This window comes from Balaenoptera physalus (assembly GCF_965194825.1).
Source record: "Balaenoptera physalus genome assembly, chromosome: 9".
NCBI classification, from domain to species: domain Eukaryota; kingdom Metazoa; phylum Chordata; class Mammalia; order Artiodactyla; family Balaenopteridae; genus Balaenoptera; species Balaenoptera physalus.
The window spans coordinates 10,232,380-10,258,976 of record NC_138888.1 but is presented as its reverse complement, the minus strand read 5'-3'; the positions used below and the strand labels follow the sequence as shown (position 1 = coordinate 10,258,976).

Below are 26,597 nucleotides of genomic sequence, written 5' to 3'. Positions count from 1 at the left end.
TGTAGTTAAATCAAACTTTTAACTTCATACATTTGCAAGGCAAAATTGAGGATGTTCCCCTGGTGTCACTGTATGGGAACCACTATATTGATATGTTTGGGGTTTTTTTTCCCCCTCTTATGTATAGTGTGGTCTTGGTAACTAGTAGTGGATACATAACAATCTGGCTAATATAATGACCATTTCCTTCAAATAGCAAAAATGAGTTTCACGATTTGCTAAAACTGAATTGATTTTCATGAACGTATTCCTCAAACTTCCCCTGAGCCTGTGCTGCATGCACCATGTGCATCCCTTGCGTGCCTTTTGTTGGTTGGACAACCCCTGAGAAGGAAAACTTATTGAAAAATGACTGTCGCATGATGCTTTGCCATGCGTGAGTTAAATTTCCTCTAAAATTGGGTAGCAAGTACTTTTTTCAAAAATGGCTTTGTTATTTGTTAAAATCTAGGAAGAAACGTCAGCTCCTACCTAATGACACTTGATCAGATGTTTTCATGGCAAACGACACGAATATTTTAATGATTTGGTACAATAATGAAAACCTTTTCCTTGTTTTACCATCATTTGGTATGTACCAACAGTATATATAGTGCAAAATAAATCTAAGAAAACCGTTGCTAGAAAATTCCCCAATGTTGATTCCCATGTATTGAAAAGTAATTTAGCTTCATTTATACCTTTACAGTTTGTATATCTGCCCCCCCCCTTATTTAAGGAAGTAATGAAAGAAGCAGAGAGGAAAAAAAATACATTGGTGAGTTAGCATCTTATTTTTAAAAATGTATTCTTTCTCAGAAACCATGGACCTTGATAGACAAGATAAGAACATAGCTTCTGTACCGCTGAGTGCTAAAGTAACCAAGTTAAACACTTCCCTTTACACTTACTTTGTTTTAACAAGTAAGATTATAAGAGAGTAAGATTCCACAATTATACACATTTTCTTTAATGTACCCACAGGAGATAGATCTTCTTTAATGGTAGAGAATCTAGAAACACACTTGCCCAAAGACAACTGCACAAAACAGGAGATGCAGCCTACTTTCGTTTGGAGGTGCAGTTTTCTGGGTCGTCTCCAAAGTCCTCGTGGGGGACAGCAGTGCTGACAAACTGCCCTGGAGCTAGGTTCCTGCAGGCTCAAGAAGCTGATCTCTTGCTCTGCTGTCATTCCTTTGTGTTTGGTCTTTGTATCCCCATTCAGGAAGAACATTTATTAATAAACTACATACCCTGTTTAGGAGAATTTTGCAAATCTGAGGCTGTCCTTGGGTCTGAAGGACCCAGGGGTCTGAAGGACTTCTAGTGGCAAAAGTCCGCTTCAGTGCTGAGGGCAAAGCCAATTGTATGTGTCACTATGTGCTGGAAGAAGCAAAGAAACCACCTTTTAAGGCTTTCAACCTAGGTCTCACCTGAGTCATCTGTGCCGATGCTTACGCTTATTATCAATATTTGCACAGTGCTTTGCAATATATAACTTTTGGATACAAGGTTGCATTTGAGCCATATAACATATCCACAGGATGCTCTGATCCCCATTTTACAAATGAGGAAGCAGAGATTTAATTAACTGTCCAAGGTCACAAAACCAGTTAGCGGTAAGTCTGCACTGGCGACAGCAAGGCCACACCGTCTTCCCGAGGTTGAGCGCAGAGTCCGTGCCCTGTCCAGATCCCAGGCCCTGCAGTGTCCACCCGCCTCTTCAGTCCAGTACCCTCTTCACCTGGCGGTTCTGGTGTCGAGTGTGTCAGAGGACATCAGCCACAAATTCATTTCCCCACATTGTACGTAGGTGAAAATACCTGAGTTTCTGTAGTTTTCTGTCCTCCATCTATGAAGGTATATGTGGATATGGCCATCATAAGTTACAAAAAGGAGGGAGACACTTGGGATGTTTATTGGCCGCTTTATTCTTCTGTAGTAGTGTCACTACATTTCATATACCTTCCAATATAAAACTTGATTTAGTACTCTCCTGTTTACATATTATGTGGTGCTTCTTACTAACTGAATAAAGAAAATGAGTTCAGATTCTTTGGTTTTAACTTCTTCATTACTGATATAAGTCTTGGTTTGCTTTTTTTTTAAAAGGTCAAAACTTCAGTTTAGTATTCTGTAACACATTTGCCATTGGTTTTTAGTTTAAACCACATCTTTTCTCTGTAGACCTCATATAACAACATACAGAATTGCTATTAAAGCATCTCACCCAGAAAATCAAATACAGTACTGTGAATTATATGAACTAAGGCAATGGAGGAACAGTTAAGATAACCCTAAAATACTGAAATATATTTTACAAGAAAATTGTAGCTAACATGTTTAGATTGGCTTTATCCTTCTTATTCTTTAGCATGTATATCTTAAAATTCGAAAAGAGCAATAGGAAATGGCTTATTAGCGGGTTGTCCTGTTTTCTAAGAGCACTTGGAGGGAGTGTGGAATAGTCATCTGAGTAGATAAATAAGCATAATTATTATTAACATCAAAATGATCACATTTTTAACCCCTGTAAAATGTTAAGCTCCATGAAACTAGCAAATGCCCTTGTAGTTTATTGGATTAGCAATTAGGTGAAAACGTTTCAAGAAGGCTTATTTATTTGGACAGATGTAGAGAGGTTCAGAATTAATTTTTTGAAAAGCTTTTAATTGAATTCCCTTTTAATTTTCACAGTGGTGTCTAGTTAAATATTCATGTTAATGCTAGTGGTTTTCTGAAGGTCTGAACTAGATCTGGATTCTCAAAATCAACATAGGTTATTTAACCCTTTTCATCTAGTGTGCCAGCAGGGACTTCCTTAGTGTAATCCCATAGTATTTGAATAATTAGAAGGTAGTAATGAGGATTTAATTAGTCCTTGAGATATGCTGAAAGCAGAACCACTAAGAACTTTCCCTTTTGGACATGGATTGCAAGGAGAACTGATGCTGCTACCGAACTGTGATGTACTAGAAAATGTATTCTATCACTGGAGGCACTTCTTTGGCACCATTCCGTGACCGTCAGATCTGTACGGAGGGCATCCTGGGTGAAATCTTCCGGAATTACTGAGTTCCCCAACCCCCAACCTTTATTCTTGTCCAGCCGCATGACAACCTTTTCTTCCAATCTCAACTGTTTAAACAGAGTTGTAGTCAAAGTATACAGGCTTCCTGTAGCTAATTGAGAATCAACTCTTACTGTATCAGTGGTGCCCAAATTAGACAAGCTAGGCAAGTTGTGTATCTACTCTATAGTTGCAGAACAAGGAAAAAATAACAAAAGTTTGCAGTTTCACATATCTCAAGTATTTAATGCAGCCAAACTTAGTCCTTGACAGCTGTACGTCAGGTGAATCACAAAATTCTCATCTTTGGAATCTGTTATTCACAGTGATATTTATCAGTAGCTCCAGTTATATAAATACAAACAGTGCCATTATCCAGAAAAAGTGTGTAGCAGATGGGGTGAGCTCAGGCATTTTAGATGTTCTTTTTGTGTGCTACCATGAGAAGGTGAATCAGAATCTGTGTACTTCAAAAGTATAATGTTTCAAACTTACATATTTTATGTAGATTGATTGAATAGAATATGTCTTCATTATTCTTATTTTTTTTTCTTCTGTTATTAATCCCAAATGTTAACTGCCTTGGCATAATTTTATTCCCTCTTTAATGAGGTATGTTAGCTTCTTTTCAGCATCTGAATAGAATTCCTTATTAAATTTCTAGGCACATTCTATTTGCTTAGGGCAAATCTCTCTCTTACTTTTTAATGCCAAGGGCAAGAAAGAGATCTCTTAAAATAAATCCAGTGTCTTACTGTAGCTTAGACTGAACTCTTGAGGGCCAGAACTGAATCTTGCTTATGCTCTGCATCTCTGTGTCTACCACAGCACCTCCTATATGATAGATGTTCACCAAAGATTGAGCTGGACAACAGAAAGTAATTCAGCCTTCACAGCCATTCAGAAGTGTCAGATCTTTTCAGAGCACAGAACAACCAAAGAACAAAATATTTCTTGTTCTGAAATTAAGAAAGCTTACCATATTGGTATGTCTTCTTTCAGTTTTCCCATTATAGGTCATTTGCTGTAGCGTAGAGTGTTTCTCTCTCTTGCACCAGATTAAAGCTACCACTTCTGTCTTCCATTCTTCCCAGGCATATTTCTGCAACCGTACAGACACGATGTCAGTCTGAGCTGGAGTGCTCGCACCTGGAGCCTTGCACTAAGTGAATTGTCCAGGGGCCAGCCATGCTCTTTATAACCCAAGAATATTTAGATGGAAATAAGTAAAACTTTGGAAAAAATTTTAATGCTACTAGCTTATTTCCTAGTGATATCTACACCAAAAACCAGTTTTGAAATTTTAAAAATTATTTTTGATCATCTTAATTGACCTAACTCAATTGTCGAGAACAGAGTAGCCAGTAAGTATAGAAATGAAGGAGACCACCGAGATAATTGTTAAGGACTTGGAAGTAGGATTTTTTTTTTCTGTTTCTGCAAACTACAGAAATTATTTTGTTGCTCTTTCTATGAGATTCTCAGTTTTAAGTATGACAGTCAATCTGCAGATGCTGAGATGTTTCATAGGGTAGGTATACTGGTTGTCCGAAAATGATCTCCTAATCTACCTTTCTAATTGCTCTTGCATATAAAGGTGTTCTTATCATTTATATTATGAGCATACTAAATATAAAAAGATGCTGCCTTTCAGGACAAGGGTATTGTCAAAGAGAAAATAGATGTCTTTCCTCAAGCATTGTCGCGTAAACATAGTAGATCAACGTGTTAAGGCACTAATGATAGTCTGCCCCCACCCCCAGATGCAATTAATTTAGCCTCTGCTCTTAATTGAGGATCCTTTTTTATAATCAGTGACAGATGAAAATAAACTCAAATGGGAGGTACTGTACAAGAGAGAATATCTACAAAGCTGTTTCTAATCTCTTCAGCCCCAGAACTCTGCCTCTGGGCTGGATTGTGAACCAAGCCAAACTAGTCAGTAATGAAGGGAATAACAGTATAGGAATTGTATTAGGGTTAGTGTTGAATTCCTATTAAGTCTACTATCCAGAGATCTGTTCACCAAAGAGCTCAGAAAACAAGTACCACATACAATAAAAGTCGATTTATATTCATTGCAGAATCATCAGTCTCAATTTTAGAATATTCTAAAAGAAGCAAAGTTTTGTTACTTTTGTATGTGCAGTACATTTTTTTTTTTAAATTGCCAGTTAAAGCTTGCTTTTAATAGTTAACACTCATTTGTAATTGGCTCATTATTCTTCAGTGAAAGTATTTGAGAACATCTGGATCTTAGGTAAATTCAGCATTGTGTATTGCGTGCACTTATTTCTAACAACATGTTTTCTCCTGTGCTTTTTGGGTCTGTTACCTCAGTGAAAGACTGCTGTCTGCCTCGTTTCTCAAGCCAGAAAGCTAGAAGGCATCCTTGATGTCTTTTTCTCTCCCATCTGCCCTACACTAGTCATCCCATTCTGCGACCTCCACCCCTGGGTTGTTTCTCACAGGTCCCCCTTTCTGGGCTTTCACTGTCACGACCCCTGCCCAGGCCACCGAGGCGTCATCAACACCTCCCACCACTCTTCCTGTCTCAGCTTTGCTCCCTTCCATTCCACTTCCATGCTGCATCCAGAATGGTCTTTCCAGAAGACTGGTGAGATCATGTCATTCCCTTCATAAAAGCCTTGAAGAGCTTGCCGTTGCCTTCGGAGAAAGGCTTTATTGATGCACTCGGTTACTAGGCCCCTTCTCATCCCTCTCAGCCTCCCTTTCTGGTCTCACTCTCGTCACACCACTGCCTCACAGTCTCCGGCTACACTGAGTCTCTTCTGGGATCTCCACGTAAGCTCCTTTCCAACCCTTTCGCCACCCACCCACTCCTCAACCCACCCCCAGCCCGACGTGGGGTTCCCTTGCCCATCTTTACTAATCCTTCATGTCCTCAAAACAGCCTGGCACCTGTGAGGTCCCTGAGTCCAGTCCCTGTTTACTGAGAGAACAAAGAAGGGAGCATGACTTGCTCCGGTGCTGCCCCACAGGCCGGGCACCGTCCCACCCAGGCTGGCGGTACTCAGGACCCCTTGCTGGGGTTACCAGTGGAGTTCTCTCCCAGCGAGAGCTCTGTGAGGACCAGGACCATGTGGCCTTGTTCAGTGTCATAGCTCCAGTGCCTCTTACAGTACATTCTTTTCCTCATCTTAATCTTTAGGTGGTTTGGAACCAAAAAATTTGCGTTTAGGTGCAGACTTATCGCTAACTGGTTTTGTGACCTTGGACAGTTAATTAAATCTCTGCTTCCTCATTTGTAAAATGGGGATCAGAGCATCCTGTGGATATGTTGTATGGCTCAAATGCAACCTTGTATCCAAAAGTTATATATTGCAAAGCACTGTGCAAATATTGATAATAAGCGTAAGCATCGGCACAGATGACTCAGGTGAGACCTGGGTTGAAAGCCTTAAAAGGTGGTTTCTTTGCTTCTTCCAGCACATAGTGACACATACAATTGGCTTTGCCCTCAGCACTGAAGCGGACTTTTGCAGCTAAAACTCCAAAGAATTGTACAAGGAAAGGCCGGATATTTTGCCCCCATCTACCATCTGGGTAATCAGTCTGAGCCCTCCCCTGACTCTGATTTTCCTGATGATGGATGATGTCCGTAGCCGAGAGGGCTTTGTGGGCGTGGATGGGGAGAACTTAGATGCTGTCGTCTGTGCCTCCGAATACAGGGCGCTGTAGTGGCAGGGAAGGAAGAGGGAGCGATTCTGCCAGTTAACCTGAGAGCAGAGCTGGGAGAACACTGGGGGGCCCGGGTTACAGCCTTGAATGGGTCATTAGTTTCTGTCTTCCTCAGAGCAGTTCATGTTGTGAAGAGAAGCAGGCAGGCAAATAAACACTGAAGATATTAAAATGTAACAAGAATATTCTTTAAAATCTATTTTTCTCTCCAAATGGGAATCTGACACCTATTTGTGATGAGAAATCACTCTGTGTTTATAGTCAGAGGCTCCCTGCTAAGGTGGTACAGCGTGTGACCATTATTTCACACATGTGGAGAAACATCTTTTATTGAACTGCCTTGAAGAAACAAGGCAGTTATTCTGTGAATTTTTAACAGATGCCAACAGGGCAATAAATTGTCCATGTGCCAAAGGAAAGACGCGCCTTGCTTCTTGGTGGCTTATGGAACCCTGGGTGTTTTGTGGGTGTCCTGACGGCGCTGGAGCTCTGCCAGCCGAAGAGGCACCTCTGAGGAAGGAATCACATTTGTGTGTAGTTGGTACTGCGCTCGCTTGCTCTCCTGCAGTACCCTGAGCATTCTGGCTCGCTCTTTGCTGTGCTGTCTTTCATGGGTGGCATGAACCATGATTTGGGCCTTGTGCTCAACGTCGCTTTTTTCTAACAGGATTTAAGGTCTCCAGTGATTACGTTGCAGAGTTTGTTGTCTTGCACGAAGAGGGAAAGGATATACAGTTGGAGGCTCAGGTCCATGTTAAAATGCCTTCCAGTTTAATTTTCTGAAATTCCCTGTATTTGCTCCATTATTTATTTGACTTTCTTTCTAAATCAGTTTTGTAACACCTTTCAACTTAGGGATGCACTTTCATTGGATGGTCCTTTAACCCAGTAGTGACTCTTCTGGAGTTGTGATAACCTGTCATTGCTTATTTGGACTCATGGAGCTTTCCTCTGTATTTTTCTATGTCGCATCTCCTCCAGATATGCCTTAAGGCCTGAGTATAATTTCATTCTATTTTTGAGAATTTTTAAAGTACTTCTGTAGATAAGCTGTATCTCTGTCTTGTCCAGTGAAGAGTTTTTCTTCATTCATACTGCGTAAAAGCATTCTGTATTCATTTCATCCCTTATATGGAAGATGTGATTTGTTTATAATGACTACATAAATCAGTTGCTTGAAAAAAACTTTTTGATCTGCTAAGGTTTAGATAGTCACAGTGGATTTTTCTTTTCTCTAAGAATTTTCTTTTTTTCAAATAAGAGAATCATATAGCATTTTTTAAAATATTAAGTGGGAAAATACCCACTTAATAAACCACAGATAGTATGGTGTTGAAGAAAACATTTCAAAGGTCTTGGAAACTCACTTATCTGATAATAATATAGACAGACATTTTAGAAATGCCAATTCTCTGTTAGGCCAGTTTTCTAAGATTTCAAGATAGCAATGTGTTTTCTTAAAAACACATTAAGAGAAAGAAAAGCACCTTTGGCTTAATTAGTCTTTAATACTGGCCTCTGTATAAAGATTGAAGTAGCATTTTGCCTGGACTTAACATGACTTATACTGCCATGCAATATTTAGAATAGATTGTTTGTCTAGGAATTTTCCATTGATTAATAATATAAATATTCGTAGGGAAATGACCCTAATGAAAACCATTCTCAACCTGCAGACTGAATGACTCCAGTTGAGGTCCTGCCTTCAGCTATTGGATACATGGAAAATGGCATTCAGAAAATTATCAAACCGTGGGGACTTCCCTGGTGGTCCAGTGGTTAAGACTCCGTGCTTCCAGCCTAGGGAGCGCGGGTTTGATCCCTCGTCAGGGAACTAGGATCCCACATGCTGTGTGGCACAGCCAGAAAGTTAAAAAAAAAAAAAAAAATCAAGTTGTAATTAAATATCTAAGTGAACCCATGTGCCTTTGGAATAAACTTTAGGACAAGTTGTAAGCCTCTTACTAGGTGGTGGAAACGAGCCTGGCCAAGATGGGGCCTTTATCACATGAGCTCCAGAGCTCCTTGACAAGCCCCCAGCGGAAGAGCAGTACGCCCTGATGCTTGGGCAAGGTCTCGGGGGTTTTCCTTTATAACCAGAAAGAGAATAGTCTTATTTCAGACTCTGGTCTCCCTTCAAACCCCACAAAAAACCCTAATGGATTGATTCATCCTTGAATAAATGTTTATCAAGCTAGTGATTATCATAGGTGCTCGTGATCCAGCAACAAACAAAAATCAAGATCCTTGCTTTTTATATTGAGTCTATTCAGGCACTTGATAGGACTCTTATATCTGTTTCTATGTATCCGTCTATCTTTCTTCTCTTCCTTCTCCCCCCTCCTTCTGCTCCCCTGTCCCACTCTCCCTCTCTTAATAGGCAAACTCTGGGGACTCTGCAGGATTGGGAAGGATGTACACTGAGTCTTATGCCGCTCAGAGCTAAGCAGTACTAGAGTTGTTGGTTGAGTGGCCTGAAACTGACAAGCTTCAGTTCTCTGAGCCAAGTAACATGGGCAGCCAGTTATTTCTGGAACTAGCTGTCAGGGAAAGGGCACTGGTTTCTGGATAGTCCGCTGAGTGAGGAAGGCTACCCATCGGCTGTAACTGGCTCTGGTGGAGGAGGTACAGAGCTGGCAGGCAGCACAGTGACACAGAGCTGGCAGGCAGCACAGTGACACAGAGCTGTGTGCTACCTGGGGAGAGGCACCAAGCCATTTGCCAGGAGGCCACAGGGTGTGGCATTTACCACTCGGTGAATTCACCACGGTCCAGGGATGTGCAGCACTTTCTGACTTTGCCGCCGTGAATGGTTTGAAGGGGAGCCTGGCAAGGGAGGCTAGTTTGAAAACTTGGAGTCATTCAGATGGGAAATAAATTGTGGGTTGTATTAAAAATAATATGAATAATACTACCTGTCACTTATTGAGCCTCTGCTCTGCGTGCAGGCACTGAGCTGTACGCTTTACGTAATATTTTCTCATTTACTCTTATGAGGTGGGCTCCGTTGTCATCCACCTTTTTCAGAGAAGGAAACTGAGGCTTCACTGTTAACTAACTTGCCTGAAGTCACCTAACCATAAGTGGTGAAGCCAAAATCTGAATTTGCAGTGACCGTGGAAATGGACAGAGCGAATGCACATGGCAGATATTTAGGTGATAGAAATAACGGTGCTTCTGGCCCACTAGGCCATTAGCTGTCAGTGGTTCTTTTTTTGAGGGAGGGGGGATCTCTCCCCTTATTTTCTTTTTTTTTTTTTAATTTATTTATTTTATTTATTTACTTTTGGCTGCACTGGGTCTTCGTTCCTGTGCGCAGGCTTTGTCTAGTTGCGGCGAGTGGGGGCTACTCTTCGTTGTGGTGCGCAGGCTTCTCATTGCAGTGACTTCTCTTGTTGCGGAGCACAGGCTCTAGGCGCGCGGGCTTCAGTACTTGTGGCTCGCGGGCTCAGTAGTTGTGGCACGTGGGCTCAGTAGTTGTGGCTCTCAGACTCTAGAGTACAGGCTCAGTAGTTGTGGCGCATGGGCTTAGTTGCTCCGCGGCATGTGGGATCTTCCCAAACCAGGGCTCGAACCCATGTCCCCAGCACTGGCAGGCGGATTCTTAACCATTGCGCCACCAGGGAAGCCCTCAGTTGTTCTTTTTTTGAATAGCTGTCCTCCTTTCCCCAGAAATGATTACTTGAATATACTCACTCTGAAACAAGGAGCCAGACCATCACAGTTATTAAGCTGTTTTCCCAAAGTAACAGTAAATGGGTTCTGAATGAAGATTTTTTTTATTCATTAAAAACCTGTACTATTTGGTTCCAGTTCTCTGCCAGTCACTTTGCATGGTCCTGAGGAGACAGATACGAAGAGAGTGTGTTTTTTAAAGCCTCAGTGCTCACAATCTGTGGGGAGATAGTCACCCCAGCAAATAATGATGGCAGTGTGACAACTGCTGTGTCTCAGCTAACATACAGCATATGAAAGTGTCTGCTTTTCTGGAAGGCCAGGGGACGCCATGGAAGCAGCAGGAGACAGAGCCAGGAAGGATAGGAGCACGTCAGTGTCGTGGAGGCAGATGGCCCTCTGGGCACACTGTGAACCAGTGTTCGGTAGAGGACGCAATCTAGCATTCTGTTTCCAAACTGCGCCGCTCAGTCGTGGGTTTTTTTCACTGAAAAAAATATATAAAATATCAGAGAACATTGCATATAATCAGGGTAGAAATTGTTTTGTGAAGAGTACAGTTTGTGTGTGAATACTGAATGTGAATATATAAACATGTGTATACACACATATACACACTGAATCATGGTATACAATATATTTCTTTACTATGGATTGTGGTTAAAAAAAAAAAGTTTGAAAGTGGTTTCAGTGAATTAACCTCTGTGAGCCTCAGTGTCTTCATAGTTGTTCTGAAGTTTAAAAGGACAAGTAATGAACAAAGCCATTAGCACATAATATCTGCTCATTAAATGTCAACTGTTGTTATTAGATCAGTGAATAGCCCATTACCAGGAACATGAGAGGCAGTCAATAAATAATGTTAAGTGAGTGAATGTGTGAAGATTTACAGGTCGAAAGCAACCTGGTGCCTGCAGGGAGGTAAAAGTGGGAGTGATCGAATCAGAGTCGGGTCGTCATGATGACCATGTAGCCATGATGGGACTGGAGAAATAGGTCAGGTCACATTTTGAAGAGACTTGATTGCTGGGCTGATAAGTTTGGCTTCATTCTGTTAAGCAACCAAGAGTCATTGACTAGTTTTTTTTTGAATAAACACTGTTGAACATCCCTGGAGAGATGAGAAAGGTCGGAAGTCAGAGCATAAAGTGGAGGCCCTGCCTTGGATGCAAGGAAGAGATTTCCTTCTTCTGAAAGTAGGAAAATCCATAAAGATGGGACATGGGTGTCAGTGTCCATAGGTGAGAGGGCAGGCCGTTGTAGTGGGGTGATGCTGCCTTTTCCTGTGGTTTCTTTACATTTAGCAGCAGAATTAGGGGAAGACTTCAAGAAAGGGATTGTAAATGCTAAACTAACCATTCACAAGACCTGACCAAACAAAAGGGTGCCCAGTGACCACTAGGATTCAGCTGAATGCAGGAACTTTGGCTTCCAAGAATATACTTTGTGACATCCACTTCACTAGTCAGACATAGTTTTAGTCTTATTCGGATCTAGTTTGATTTACCTGCATCCTACCTTCAGCTAAGGTCTCAGCTTAAATAGGACTTCTTTGAGGAAACTTCATTGTCCCTAGTCTAAATTGGGTCCTCCTCTTATACCCTCAGAGTTCCTGTACTTCTGTTTTTTTATACTCATACTTAACTTTTAGTTGTTTGTTAGATGGCTGTCTCTGCCACAAGAATGTGAGGTCCACGAGGGCAGACACTGTTTTGCTCATTGTTTACATCCTCAGCACCTAGGATGCTGCCTGGAGTCTCGTTCGGTTGCTCTGTGATTTTAGTTTATCATTTTTCCCTGTTGATAGGTTTTCTTTTCTTTTTTTTTTTTTTTAAGAATCTTTTTTTTTGATGTGGACCATTTTTTAAGTCTTTATTGAATTTGTTACAATACTGCTTCTGTTTTATATTTTGGTTTTTTTGGCCACGAGGCATGTGGGATCTTAGCTTCTCAACCAGGGATCGAACCCGCACCCCCTGCATTAGAAGGCGAAGTCTTAACCACTGGACTGCCAGGGAAGTCCCCAGGTTTTATTTTCTACTGAACTAAATTGTAATTCTTCAAAGACAAGGATCACATCTTTTACTTTTTTTTTTTAAATGCTCTCTTATTCTTACCACAGCTCCATGAATGCCAGAGTAAAATTGGGGCATGCTGATAGAAGATTTGTGTATCATTATTGTGGATTGAGTTACCAGTATGATAGCTTAGATCAGAACTCACACAGTGAATGAAGAGCTTGTAGCATCACTAAAAAGGCAATAGTAATGCCTTTGTATAGCATTTTCATGGTGTTTTTCAGTTTAGAAAAGCACAGTCACATACGTTTTTCTTATTTGACTCTCAGAATGATCTTGGGAGCCAGGACAGGAAGTGCATTCATGATTTCATACAAGAGAACCCGTGGGCCCACACAGTGGATGGTGGAGGCAGCCTCTAACCCACATGTGATTCCAAACAGATGGGGTGTGTGTGTGTGTGTGTGTGTGTGTGTGTGTGGTGTGTGTGTGTGTGTGTCCTATTACTACATTACCTTCTCTCTCAGAATAGAGCTTGCACCTCTTCATCTGGAGTTTGGTTGTACAAGTGTTCGTGATTACATACCCATGTAATGAAAGACTCAGAAATAGTAAATCCATTTATATAAGCCTTCTATGCATTTATTTTATGGATGAAGTGTACAGATCATTTTCATATAGTTTCTAAGAGTTTTTTTTTCAGTAAGTTCTTTTATATAATGTAAATAATAATTATCTAAATTAGTACTTTTTCCCAAAGTTTGAATTTTCCATGTTAGATTATTTACCTAGGGCATATAATTCCATAATACATCTAGAAATTCAACATACTTTTATAATATATGGGAAATTCACTTTATACTTTCTAAATTTTCCTTTCTAGATAGTTAGGTTTTCTAAACTCAGATGGTTTATAACTAGAAAAATTTCACAACTTTAAAAAAAAAAACAGCTTCATTCTCTCAGCTGTCAGTTTTTCTGTTCATAAAGTGTGTTACAAGCTGCCATTTTATAATAACTTTCTAAAGGAAGCAAAATACAATCAAATATGTCACCATAAATAGAAAATTCTTGTTTGAAATTTGATATTTGGAAACATTTTAGCATTTATTTCATTCAAAATTAAGGTTAAAATAAAACAAAATGAAGAATATCCCCCAAATAAATATACATGCAAATTTTAGACCTGAATTAGATTTTTCACACAAAAAAAGTTTAAGCCAGAATCATAGAGAACTAGAGCTAGAAGTGCCGCTACAAATATCGTATGTCTTCCCTCTCACCATTTGACAGGTGAGGAAACTGAGGGCCAAGAGGCTAGGTTAATTGCTGTATTCTGCACAGCAAATGTGGAAGGCCCACGACTGACATCCTAGTCAGTTCCCTTGCTGTCACAGCATGCTGCCTCTCTTGCTTTCCTTTTTTGAATATATAATAATAGTAATAGCTAGTGACTATTGAAAGTTCACTGGGTGCCAGGCACTACTATGAATTTTTTACATGTATCATCTCATTTAATCCCTGCAGCAACCCTATGAGGTGGATACAATTGGCCCTATTATATAGGTGAGGAAACAAGTAATGCACATGCAGGTCTCTATCTTTAGGATGAAAAGTAGAAATACTTCTTTTTTCATTAACTTCTGTCTTCTAATTTTTCATTAGTTTGTTTAGATTATGATGATATTCAATAACCTTTTAAAAATATGATTGTATCCATAATGGAAGCCTTTTTAGTAGGATTATTGCTGGCATTTCATTGTGATTATATATTATGTGTCACTTTACCTACCTCCTAACTGGTCTCCTAACTTTTAGCCTTACTCTCCTTCAGTCCTTTCTTCTTGCTGCATATTATGGCAGAATTAACTTTTGAGAATTCAAGTCAGATCATATTGCTTTCCTGCTAAGACTGTGTATGGCCTTTGCCAGTGTTAATCACACTGAAGGACCAGATTTTCATAGGATTGCAGGTGCAAGAGTTTTGGTGAACTGTACAGCTATTTGGTAATAACAGCTGAATCTGCAGGATGAAATGCTCCCTAGTCAAGGCATAGAGGGGCCAACAGAAAAATGGGCAAATGATATAAATAGTTGTAGAAAAGGAGTCCAAACTGCTGTAAAACAAAATGTTCAGCTTTACTCATGATAAAAGGAATACACAATCTAACACAAACCAATTATAAAATGTCCCTGAAAGGATACATTAAAAAACCATTTGCCTTTGACCAGGGGAACTCAGTGGTAGGAAATGGGATATATATTTTTTTAAGCTTTTGGAATTTGTAGACAGTTACACAACTACTGGAGTACTGTAGATCCCACATATTTAAATAAAAAAACAAACGTAGAAATAAAAACCAGCTTGTTCATGCTAGTTGGAAACTACACCTGAATATGTGGGATGTTCAGGAGTTAAAAGATACTCGTGGCAGTTTATAAACCAGAAAGTTACCATCATACTGTCTTCCTTCTGTGTATACATTTCAGATTATAGAACATTTTCATGTGCTGTCTCAGTTCTTCTTGCAGCAACCTCATCTGCATTTTAAGGTGAGGAAACTGAGCCTCAGATAAATTATGATTCACCTAAGGTCACAGAGCTAGTTTTGATCAATTCACACACCGCAGTATATTTATTTACATATCTGTCTACTCTACCGGATTCTGAGCTAGCGACACAAACAAAGCTGTAATGTAGGACTTCTATTCCCAGTTGACTGCCTTTCGATGCTTGTACTTCAGAAAAGAGTCAGTGAAATTATGTCACCTCCTTTCATTGTCTTGGGGAATACATGGAAAGGGATGAGTCTCACCAAAAATATAAAACAAGATTTCAGAAACGTCTTGTAAGTGGTGCCATTGCAAAAGCATACAGAGAAAAAAAATAACTTTCCGATTTTAATTTCTATGGAAGGAGGTGGATTCCATACTCCACAGAACCTTGTTGTTGGAATTTGATGTTGCTACACATTCCATTTGGATTAGCTTTAACATTCTACCTCTTTTGGAGCCTTTTGACAAACTTGATTTTCTGCAAAATTCCAGTGATGAGTGAGACAGTTCAAGTGGATCATGGCATATATATATACATATTTTTAAGGATTGAATAAAGAGTCAGAAATAAATAACTTGCCCAGATAAGAATTCTTAGAAGTCATTTGAACAAACCTTAAGCTTATAGTAAGTGTTCAAGAGGCAGCAATAACTTAAGGATGTGATGTGTTACCAGCAGTTCTAAATCCTTCAGCATGGACACTTTCTTGGTTGAAGTGAAATTTAATGCTAAAAAAAGGACATGTATTATTTTCCTTAACTAATGAAGAAGAAAGCAGCCATTCTCGAAAGAAAGAAAGGAAGAAAAACGTATACAATCTGTATGGAATTTCACACTTTTTTTATTAAACAGGGCTCTATATGAAACTCTTGAGAATTTTATCGTCAGGCTTAGATAAATATTTCATGTTACATCTTAAGATGCAATCATTTATAGTAATTTTAGCACTCTGATTTCTGTTTGTTTTCAGATTTGAAAAAGCAAACATTTTCTATGATGATTTATATCTGGGAGCCACCAATTGAGCCCAATTTCACATGACTTTATCTTTATAAATAAATGAAATAGGATAATATGGAACAGCTCTACTTACTTGTATTTTATGTCTGTCTCTTTAGAGAGAAGCAGTGTTAGAAGATCTCTTTTTTTTCTTACTGAAATGTAAACCATGGCCTTTGTAAACGCCCTACTCTGTTTAACCCCCTAAATTTAAGCTGACCTTGGATCCAGGCATCATCTTCCCCTCCGGCTGCCTCAGGAGACTCTCTTTCTCAAGCTACTGCTCTCAGTTCTCCTCTGGAGCAGGTGGAAACCTGCCCCCTCTCTGCACTCACCCTGTACTAAAGCCTTCAGCTGACACCTGTGAACTCTCACCAACTCTGACTCCTGGGTTCTGGGAGTTGTTTTTCGAACTGCCCTTTGTTAGTTTTCTGGTTTGATGATTTATCTTTTTCTTAGATACATGTCTTGATTTGGGGTATTCTTTGTCTAAATGCGTATTCACAGTTCATTCTATGTACTTGCTTATATTTGGCCGAACTACTGATCGTGGCGATGTACCTTGACTTTATAGTCCTGCACAATTGAAAGATGTATTTTCTTTATCCATTTGTCCAACTACCTGCTAAGCACCTACTGTGCTGTGCTCAGCACTCTGAGTACAGGAGGAATTTAACACTCATTCTTTCAGCACATAGTTTTTGATACCTACTACGTGCCAGACACCCTGCTGGGCACTGAGAATGCAGCAGAGAGCACATACGTGATCCTTGCCTTCATGGGGCTTATGTTTCAGTGGGGAAGAGAGAGCTTAAGTGAGTCAGAAATAAAGTAAGATGATTCCATGTTATGCAGAGCACTGTGAGGGAAAGAGTGGCGCCGTCAGGGCAGTCAGGGAAGGTGGACCTGGAGGGTAGGAGGGAACCGGCAGTAGAACGCTCTTGGAAGAGGGAATGGGAGACAGTAGGCTCTATCAAGGGAAAGAGCTTGACGTTATCTTCTAGGAAGCATGAGAAGGCCAGTGGACTTCAGGGTAGTGAGAAGGAGAGAAAACTACAGGAAGTGGGGTTAAAGTGAGAAAGGCAACCCCAGACCACAAAAGAGCCCACAGACCATAGTCAGATGCTGGCATTTTGTTCCAGGTCTAATGAGAAGCCTGGTGGCAGGGTGGTTATACAGAGAAGATACGCTCTGATTTCCTTTTTTATTCCTGAAAAATCATTCTGGCGGCTTTGTGAAAGTGAACCAAAAGGCACAAAAACAGGGGGCAGGGCCGAGAGGGGTGAGCCAGACCATGACCACGTGGGAGAGAAGATGGTAGCTGAGCGGCTTGGCTTTTGTAGATGAGGAAATGGAGAAGAGGAGTGACCCAAGATACATTTCGGAAGTAGAGGCAACAGACGTGCCAATGGATCCATCACACCATAGGACATCGGGGCGGGAGGAAGGAATCGTGGGTGGCACACCGGGGTGAGTGGTGGCGGTGTTGTTGGCAATGGGGAGACCGCGGGCAGAACTTTAGGGGAGGAAGTCAGGGTCTGTTTGGAATAGCAGAGTACACTTCAGACCCTCCACTTGTGTACAGTTCCCCCCGAGGGGTAGTATGAATCAGGTGGTAAGTCTGCAGGACTCTAGGAGTCACGGTGAACAATTGTGGCCCCAGGAGATCAGAGGGGAGAAAAACAGTTATGTGCAGGGGAGAGCTGGGTGCTGGCCTGGGCTTGAGAGAGGGGTGGGATGTTTGAGTGAGCGGGGACACGTGGCCCAGAGATCGGGAAGTGAGCCAAGGCTCTGAGGGGCGTGCACATGTCCAGCCAGGCAAGAATGGAGGTTAGGAGAGGTTAAGGTTATTGGCCTGTTCACCCTCTTCTCTTTTTCCCTAGTTCATGTCCACAGTCCATTGGGTTCCCAGGAGCTCTAATGAGAGTTCAGAGTGAGGACTAGGGTAGCCCCCTGAGCCCTCTCACATCCTCCACACTGGGTTTGAGATGTCTTTAGATGTTCTTTAGGGGAATCCCACAGCACCAGTCTTCTCCCATCTACCTTTGACACAATTCACTTTTGTCACCTGCATTTATGTATTTCCATTTATTTCTCACTTAGGTTTTATGGCAGGCACACAAAGAAACCCTCAGATGTCTCAATATGGACCTCAACAGACAGGACCATCCATGTCGCCTCATCCTTCTCCTGGAGGCCAGATGCATCCTGGAATCAGTAGCTTTCAGCAGAGTAACTCAAGTGGGACTTACGGTCCACAGATGAGCCAGTATGGACCACAAGGTAAAAAAGTTTCTCCAAAATGCACTGCAGTAGGTTGTAGAAATTTTGTTAATATGTTAGTCCTTCAAGACCTTAACATTATAAACATCTTTTAAGATCCAGTTATTTGTTACCTGACAGATTTGTGAGGTTAATGCAAACCCACAGTCCTTCAGTTGCCCGTAGTGATGGGAAGAATAATTATAGCAACTATTCATTAAGCATTCATGCATCAGACACTGCAGTAAGTGCCCTTCATACGTGTGCTGTTAATAATGAAGGAGTAAACCCTGTTTCTGAAACGTAGCTCTAAATGCTTGTCCTCAAAAAGTTTCTGATTTAAAACCTAGGTTTCATTATGTTGTATTCTAACTTTGTCCCCTCCCTCTCTGTAATTATGTTTGTAACAATATTCTCACTACTCAGAAGGATTTCATGTGTCTCCAGATGAAATCTCTCATCTCTCTTCATCTAGTCTGTCTCCAAAGTGCTCTATCAGGTAAATAATAGTTCTGATTTTCACAGTCATTACCAGTTTTACTCTTAGAAGGCAGGACAAAGCCTGAAATGGACATGTCTTTCAAAAAGGAAAGAGTAGAAAAATAAGTGGAACTTGCCCCAAATACACCATTTTCATTCTGCCTTCCTGGACATTGACATCTGTTTTGTCTTACACATGCAGAATCCTTTTATCAGGGTTTTTAACCTGATATATATATATATTTTTTTCTAAGTCACTTTTGGCAGTAAGGCATTTGAAATTAGCACCTTCTTTATATTTTGTTTCTTTAAATTAGACATTAATGGATAATTTAGAGAGAATGAGCTAATCTGGCACAATTCCCAGAGCTTCCTCATTTCTGAAAATACCAGAATATTCTGAGTGAAGACAATGCCCAGTAGGAAACTGTAGTAAAATGTTCGCTGCCTCCACAACAAAGTCGGATCCCCTGACTTAAAAAAGCCTTAATATTTCTGAGAGCTTTTCTGTCTGTCTGGAAAACATGCTGTGTTGAGGGCCTCTGAGCCTCTCCGGCCATCGAATAAGTGCCTGCCAGGCCACACGATTCTTTGAGGAGGCCAGGCACCTTCTCGGCTTTTTACCTGGTGTTTCTCAGAAAAGCTTTCCTTACTTCACGGTTTGAAAATTGTCTTGTTTTCTGAAGATCTCTTTTGGAAGGATTTTAAGCACCTTCAATACTATCAGTGTAGCACCATCGCCTTGCCTTATGTTGCTCTGTCATTTTACATTCCTGTTGTTGGGAAAACTATTTCTGTTGTTGGGAAAACTATATTAAAACACCCAAAACAGAATTTTTCCATGGCCCCTTCCTGCCTCTGTCCATGTGCATGTAGTCAGAGTGGATACAGACGTGGGTTTTGCTTGATTGCCTTCACACCGTGTCATAAATGGATTTCTGTGTTGTGAATTCCAGTAAGCTCTAGGAATTTAAGGTCCCAGTTGACAGTAAGTGTCTGCCCAGTTCCCCATCAGCCCCAGGTAGTTGTGACATGTGGCAGTTTGTTGCTGAGCTAAGGCAGGACGTGTCCCTCAGCTGTGAAAGCGCCTACTTGCCCGCTGCACCCACTCAGTGGGTATCTTCAAAACTGGGGGGCTTTGGCTATCAGGAAAGGAAGAAAACTTTAGTGAAAGTTGGAAAGGCAGTTTATAAGTTGTGATATGCACAGAAAATATGGACTTTTGCTCAGAATGTAACTGGAGACAAGGTCAGGACCTTATTCTCAGAATTAGGGGTGGCTGGAGGCCTGGGATTTAACCACTACCACTCACTAGGGCTTCCTGTAATCTTCAAAACTGGTTTCTCTACTCATAAATAATTCACTCTTGCAGTCTCGTCCTCTGCTGCTCTCAAATAAGGGAAAGGGGAGCCTTGGACTATCTGATGAGTCTTTTGTGAACGGCCGTGAAAGCACTTATGCTTTAGGAGTTAGGTAATAACACAAAAGGTAATTTCTACAGAATGGCTTTATTTTCTGAAAAAAACCCTCAGTTTTTTGGAATCGTTGAATGTTAAGATTCTTTTTTTTTAATTTATTTGGCTGCATTGGGTCTTAGTTGCGGCACACAGGATCTTCATTGTGGCACACACGGGCTCTTCATCGCACCGCGCAGGCTTCTCTCTAGTTGTGGCGTGTGGGCTCTAGAGCACGGGCTCAGTAGTTGCAGCATGCTGCTGGCTTAGTTGCCCTGCGGCACGTGGGATCTTAGTTCCCCAACCAGGGATCGAACCCACCGCCCCTGCTTTAGGGAAGTGGATTCTTAACCAGCGGACCACCAGGGAAGTCCCAAGATTCTTGATTTAGGAGCACTGCACCTGTGAGCGTTCTCACCCAAACTTGTGTGCCCTTGGGAAGTTGCTTACTCTCTGGGATTTACTTTTCCTATAGAAAATAACAAAATTAGATTGTGCTACCTTGGAAGTTGCTTCTAATTCTGATATTCTGAGTCTAAATTTTGCTTCAACTCCAGGGCCTTTTATGTTAATGCGGCCCACTGGATCCACTGTGTAATATTTTGGTTATGTAGACAAGAAGGTTTTTGTTTTGGGGTTTTTTTAAGGCATAAATACTGAGTTTAGGTTGACATTAGAGATAATTTAAAATAAGGCTGACAATTTCCATACACAGCACTTTCTAACTTTGAAAAGAAGTGCCTGCACATTTGTGCTCTCGGCAATTCTCCTTCCAGGAGGCTTCTCTGGCACATTCCACTCTGAGGCGTGTCCCCTCCTGGGTTCCTTGACTGGCTCCCAATGCCGTGGGCTGCAAATCAGTGTCCCAGTGCTCTGTGTGCAGATCAGAATCGTTTGCTTTCCTCCTTGTATTCTCCTCTCCTCGGCAAACAGTAAATGACAGAAAATTACGCTTGTAACCTGTATCACTCAATTCAGTAAATGTTCTTACCTTTACATTTCTCTCTTGGTTGATCCTTTTAAACAGAGACCCAAGTGAAGTATTCTTTTTTTCTTTCTCTTAATTAACTACTCAAATTATTAGTAAAATATTCAGCTTACATCTTCGCGTTACACGTTTTGACGTCTGGAAGGAATCACTTGTGCAGCGACCCACAGGGTCATCAGTCACATCTTCTATGTCTGTTACTAACTAGATGGCTTTCTTCTGGGCTGGTTTCGTTTTTAAGAGATCTCAGGGGAAAATATTTTACAGTCTCTTTTTGCTAACCTTTTTGTTGTCAGGAGCAGCTTCTTCAAAATTATTAGTAACAACCACCAACATTTATTAAACACTACTGGGTCCTGGTCTTGGTGTTTTTCATATATTAACTCATTTAATCCTCACAACATGCTGTGTTATAGGTACTGTTATTACTCCACTTGACAGACAAAGAGACTGAGGCGTGCACCACATACACACCTTTGCCCCGGGCACACAGTGGTCACGCCAGGATTCAAATTCAGACATACTTTCCCATTTTTATTAATTAACAGGAAGCCCGTGGCGTTATCCCATTTTGCAAAGGAGCAGGTTAAGTAATTTACGCACAATCCCACAGCTGGTAAGGGCAGAGCCAGGGTTCACACCGAGGGAGACTTAAGAGGCCACTCACAGAGCCACTGGTGAGTCGCTTCCCAGGCCTGAGATGCACTCCTTCCTTGCCGTTCCTTCAGTGAGCCGAGAGAGAAGCAAAAGCAAACCACTAGCCTTCAAGGAGCAAGGAACATTTGGGGAATACAGGCGTGGAAGTACATTAGAAATACTAGAGATTAAGAAAAAAAACAACTATTAAGAAATTTTTAGAAGTGTATATGAATACTGTAAAATCTGAATTATTAAACGTACTAATGGGGCTTCCCGCTTTGGTTCGCATTTCTCTCTGCACCGCGTTTTCTCGACGCTGCTATTTTGAGCTCCTCCGCCGGGCGGGGTGACAAAGGCGCTGCTGCCGGCATTTTCTCCCCGCGGCTCGGCCACACGGCCGGCCCCGGCCCCCTCGACACCCACAGAATCCCCGAGGCCCAAAGCACCTCCCGAAAAGTTGCGCGAAGAGCGGAGGCTTTCCTCGCCTCGAAGCGCGCTGGCGCGCTGGCTCCTCGACGTTCTCCCAACAGCTGCTAGGTCATCATCGAGGCCGCGATGCCCCCTCCCGTACAAAAGGCGACCTTGAGCGCCGGTAACAGGAAACTCCCAGTCAGTTTTGGACAAATATCAAAATACCCTAATGGGATGAAGCCAATCTAAATGTGTAAAAATGTTTAATTGCAGTATATTTGATGAAATAGTACTTTTCTACCTTCAAGCAAGCACATGTAAAATAACTACCCTTACAAACTGTTCGCAGTAGAAAGGGCCATAGAGACTTGCTCTAATAAATAGAAAGCAATTATGTAATTGACATGTTAATTATTAATAAATGAATTTGTGTGGGAAAAAGGGAGCGGAAATCAATTTCATCTTCATAGCCTTTCTATTTCCTAAGGACAGACACTGTCTTGTTTGTGTGTTCTCTAGAACAGTGTCTGTCACAGACTGTCCACAAGTATTTTTTGCATGTTTGTCACTAATTGCAAAAAGTGAGGATCTAGCCGTAGTTTTGCAAGGAATTAGGAGTATTACCTTGGGCAACTAACAGTGATTCTGAGACTAGATTCCCCTCCAGTTATCACTCCCTTGTATGTTAGTGTCTGGGCCACCACTTACAGCTACACACGTTGTACACTGACTCAGCCTTGGTTTTATGCCTTAATTTGTATAGCGTGTCTTAGGAAGCAGGGAACTTCTAAGTAGGTGAGTCTGAAGAACATTTTATTCCTAAATTACTCGGTCAAAGAGGCTTTTCAGAAGGGTTTAAAATGTTTTTCTCTAAAATAAAATAAATAAGATGCCGTCTGAACTCTTCCTTCTCCTTCATTCATTAAAATGTTTCTCACAAATTCAGGAAAGGCACACTTTAAATGATACCTAGTTGAAATGAATGCAGTTCCAAAATAGTGAATTGCACATTAATAATCTTACAGCTGTTTCAGTTCAAGAGGAACAACATATAAATGTCACCAGTCGGCAGCCCACTGGCTACTTGAAGAGTGCCTTATAGGCCCATGACAACCTTGGTGTCACCATGACCCAGGATTTCAGTCTCTGCTCTTACTCTCAAATTAAACTAAATTCAGCCTCTCTTCTACAGAAGTGAGATGTGTCTGCCACATGGATTCATTTTTTCTCCCCGTGGACAGGGCTGCAAATTGCAGGTCTTGTTCTCTGGCTTTCCAAAGCCTGGTTTCTGTGCAGATCACTTCCCCTTCGGTTTCACTCATTTTTTTTTTTTCTTAAAACAATTTGTAATATACTTGATATGTTCACTGCTTCCTATTACCTTTATTTTATGGTTAAATGGACACTGCTAGGCAAAAGTATTAATTCCATATTCTGTACGGTTTTGTTAAAAAATTTTAAATCTTTATCTCGCTCACAGTAGCAAAAACAGATTGTAGTAGATCATTTTACAGCAAAAGGTGGTTAATGCCATGTTCTTTTGATGCTCAAATTTAGCCTTCAAGTTAAAAGGTTTAAGCATGAATTTTCTTAGCAGACTGATAATCATCGTGATTTTATCAAAACCTGGGAATTAGGGAAGAAGTAAGGAAAACAAAGTACAAATCAACTTTAAGAAAGAAAAAGAGGGCTTCCCTGGTGGTGCAGTGGTTGAGAGTCTGCCTGCCAGTTCAGGGGACACGGGTTCGAGCCCTGGTCTGGGAAGATCCCACATGCCGCGGAGCAACTAGGCCCGTGAGCCACAACTACTGAGCCTGCGCGTCTGGAGCCTGTGCTCCGCAACAAGAGAGGCTGCGACAGTGAGAGGCCCGCGCACCGCGATGAAGAGTGGCCCCCGCTCGCCGCAACCAGAGAAAGCCCTCGCACAGAAACGAAGACCCAACACAGCCAAAAATAAATAAATAAATAACTTAATTAATTTTTAAAAAAAGAAAAAGAAAAAACATAAAGCAACATTAATTTTGACTAGTGTGACGCTAATTATTTTACGTTGCTTATTAAAATCAGCAGCACACAGAGCACCAGCATCCCCTCCCCTCACTGAATAACTAAGCACCTCGTGGGGCGTGGTCATCCGGTGGACTTGTACGGCAGGCCTGGATCATGACAACTGTGGATGGCAGTGTAGAAACGCGGGATGTGGACGTGCAGCTTTACTTTACATCTTAGCAACGTGCCTTTTCCTGAGGCTCACAGCTCTGCCATTTTTTCAAACGTTTGTTTGAAAAGAAGTGACCGGTTTTCAAATCTATAAGAGTTGGCACCACGGGTCCTTTCAGAAGGCTTCCTGCACCTGCCGTCAGGTGAAGCAGATCAGAGCTCTCCCTCCAGGGGGCGCCGTTCCCATGCAGTCTGTGGGTGTGCACAGGGCACCGCAGCTCTGAGCCTAGGGAGGACGCAGGTGCTCAGGCACCTGTGACAACAGTGACTGAGAATCCTTCGTTCCTTACCGTAGGGATTTTACTGTTTTATGCCGCATTTGGCTATTGAATTAAGATAATACAATTTTACATTTTTTAGGTTAGTACTTACTTTTTCTTATACTTTGTTTGAAAAATAAATTTAATATCTGTGCATCTTGAAAGTAAAATTAGGCATATGATGCAATATGTAATAAAAAGAATTTCACTGATTGAAAAGTTATCTTACATTAATATTGGAACAGTTTCTGTCTATTCCTTGACAGATTCTAACCATTGTCAGTGTCCAACAATAGTTACTGTTAATATTGTTTTCCTCACAGCAATCACACGAGATAGAGAATCTCGTATGACGCCCTTTTTGCAGATGAGGAAACTGAACATCGTAGTGACCGGCAGCTTTCTGAAGGCCACACACACGCAGACATTTATGCCCCTGCTCCTTGAGGGCCTGTGCTCTCAAGACTCACTGCTCTCAAGTTAGATTAGCATCGGACTTACCCATATGTCCCCCAAGCCTGTGTGTGACGTCAGCCTTGGCGGCGGTGGTTTCTCCAAAGATCCGCTTCTACACAGAGGCAGCCAGCACGCACACAGCTCCCTTCCCTGCGTGGCTCTCCTCTGTCCCTGGCTCAGGGACCTGCCCTCTCCCCTCTGTGTAAGTTCTCCCTGCTTTGTTCTCCTTCAGAGCGCTTGACACCACACTACATGGTCTAGGTTTGTTTATTAGCCTGTCTCCTGCCACCAGAATGTAAGCTCTTTGCCTTTGCTCATTGCTGAATCCCCATCCATTAGCACAGAGCTGGCATATTAGAGGCTCTTAAGAACTATTTCCTAAGTGGATGAAGACAGAGAGTGTTCCAGAGACACTGGTATGCCTTCTTGACCCTGCGTTGATGCTTGATGGGTATTGGGTTGACTACTCAATGCTTAAGAATTATCTTTGGGAGATGGCACTAAGGATCATGGTTGTCTGTTTTTCTCTGTGCTTTTATATTTTCTATATTGTGCTTGCATCACCGTATAATTAAATTTTTACAAGCTTTATGTAATATTATTATTTTTACATTTTTAAGACTTTTTAAAATACATGTTGACCTAGGAAAAATATGGTGTCTTATATATCAGTTCAAAAGATAAATTATCTCTATTCCCACAAATAGTAGGATTTAATGCAACTTGGGGTAAGTTCACTTTCATTTTGAATCTGCATTTGTGGTCTTCTTTACTCAGTCAGTTTCTCTCCTAAAGCAGTGGCTGAAAGTACAGCATTGTGAGATCAGCCTGAGAGAAAGGTAGCGTGGGAAGAAGGTTTTTTAAATGTAACTTTTTTTGCATAGCAAGGATCTTACATACATGAAAAATACTCTCAAAATCATTTGTCATTAGAGAAATGAAAATTAAAGCCACAACAGTATCCGCTACACACCTACTGGAATGGCTAATATTTTTAAAAAATTGGCAATATCCAGGATGTACAGTAGAGCAATTAGAACTCTCATAGGTATTGTAGTGGAGTTTCTTACAAAATTAAAAATACACTTACCATACAACCTAGCACTCTCATCCCTAGGGTTTACCAAGAGAGATGAAACATATATCCACTCAGAGACCTGTGTGCAAATGTCAACAGCTTTATTCGTGATTGCCAGAAACTGGAAACAGCCCAGATGTTCACAGAATAGAATACTACTCAGCAATAAAAGGGAAAAAACTACTGATACGCGCAACATTGTGGATGAATTTGAAAAGCATGGTGCTGAGTGAAAGGAACCAGACACAGTACACTGTGACTCTATTTATATGACATCCTGGGGAAGGCAAAACTGTAGGAACAGAAATCAGATCAGCGGTTGCCAGGAGTAGGGATGAGATTGACCACA

The 26,597-nt window shown here is 41.3% G+C and overlaps 1 protein-coding gene across 8 annotated transcripts in view; it reads left to right on the top strand.

The window, feature by feature from the left end:
- ARID1B (AT-rich interaction domain 1B) overlaps nucleotides 1–26,597 on the top strand; it is a 405,685-nt gene that overhangs the window by 314,838 nt on the left and 64,250 nt on the right. For all 8 annotated transcript variants that reach the window (XM_082475518.1, XM_082475513.1, XM_082475516.1 and 5 more), the window contains one exon: nucleotides 18,104–18,283. In XM_082475518.1, the coding sequence (XP_082331644.1) occupies nucleotides 18,104–18,283 (180 nt within the window). The remainder of the gene's footprint in view (nucleotides 1–18,103; nucleotides 18,284–26,597) is intronic.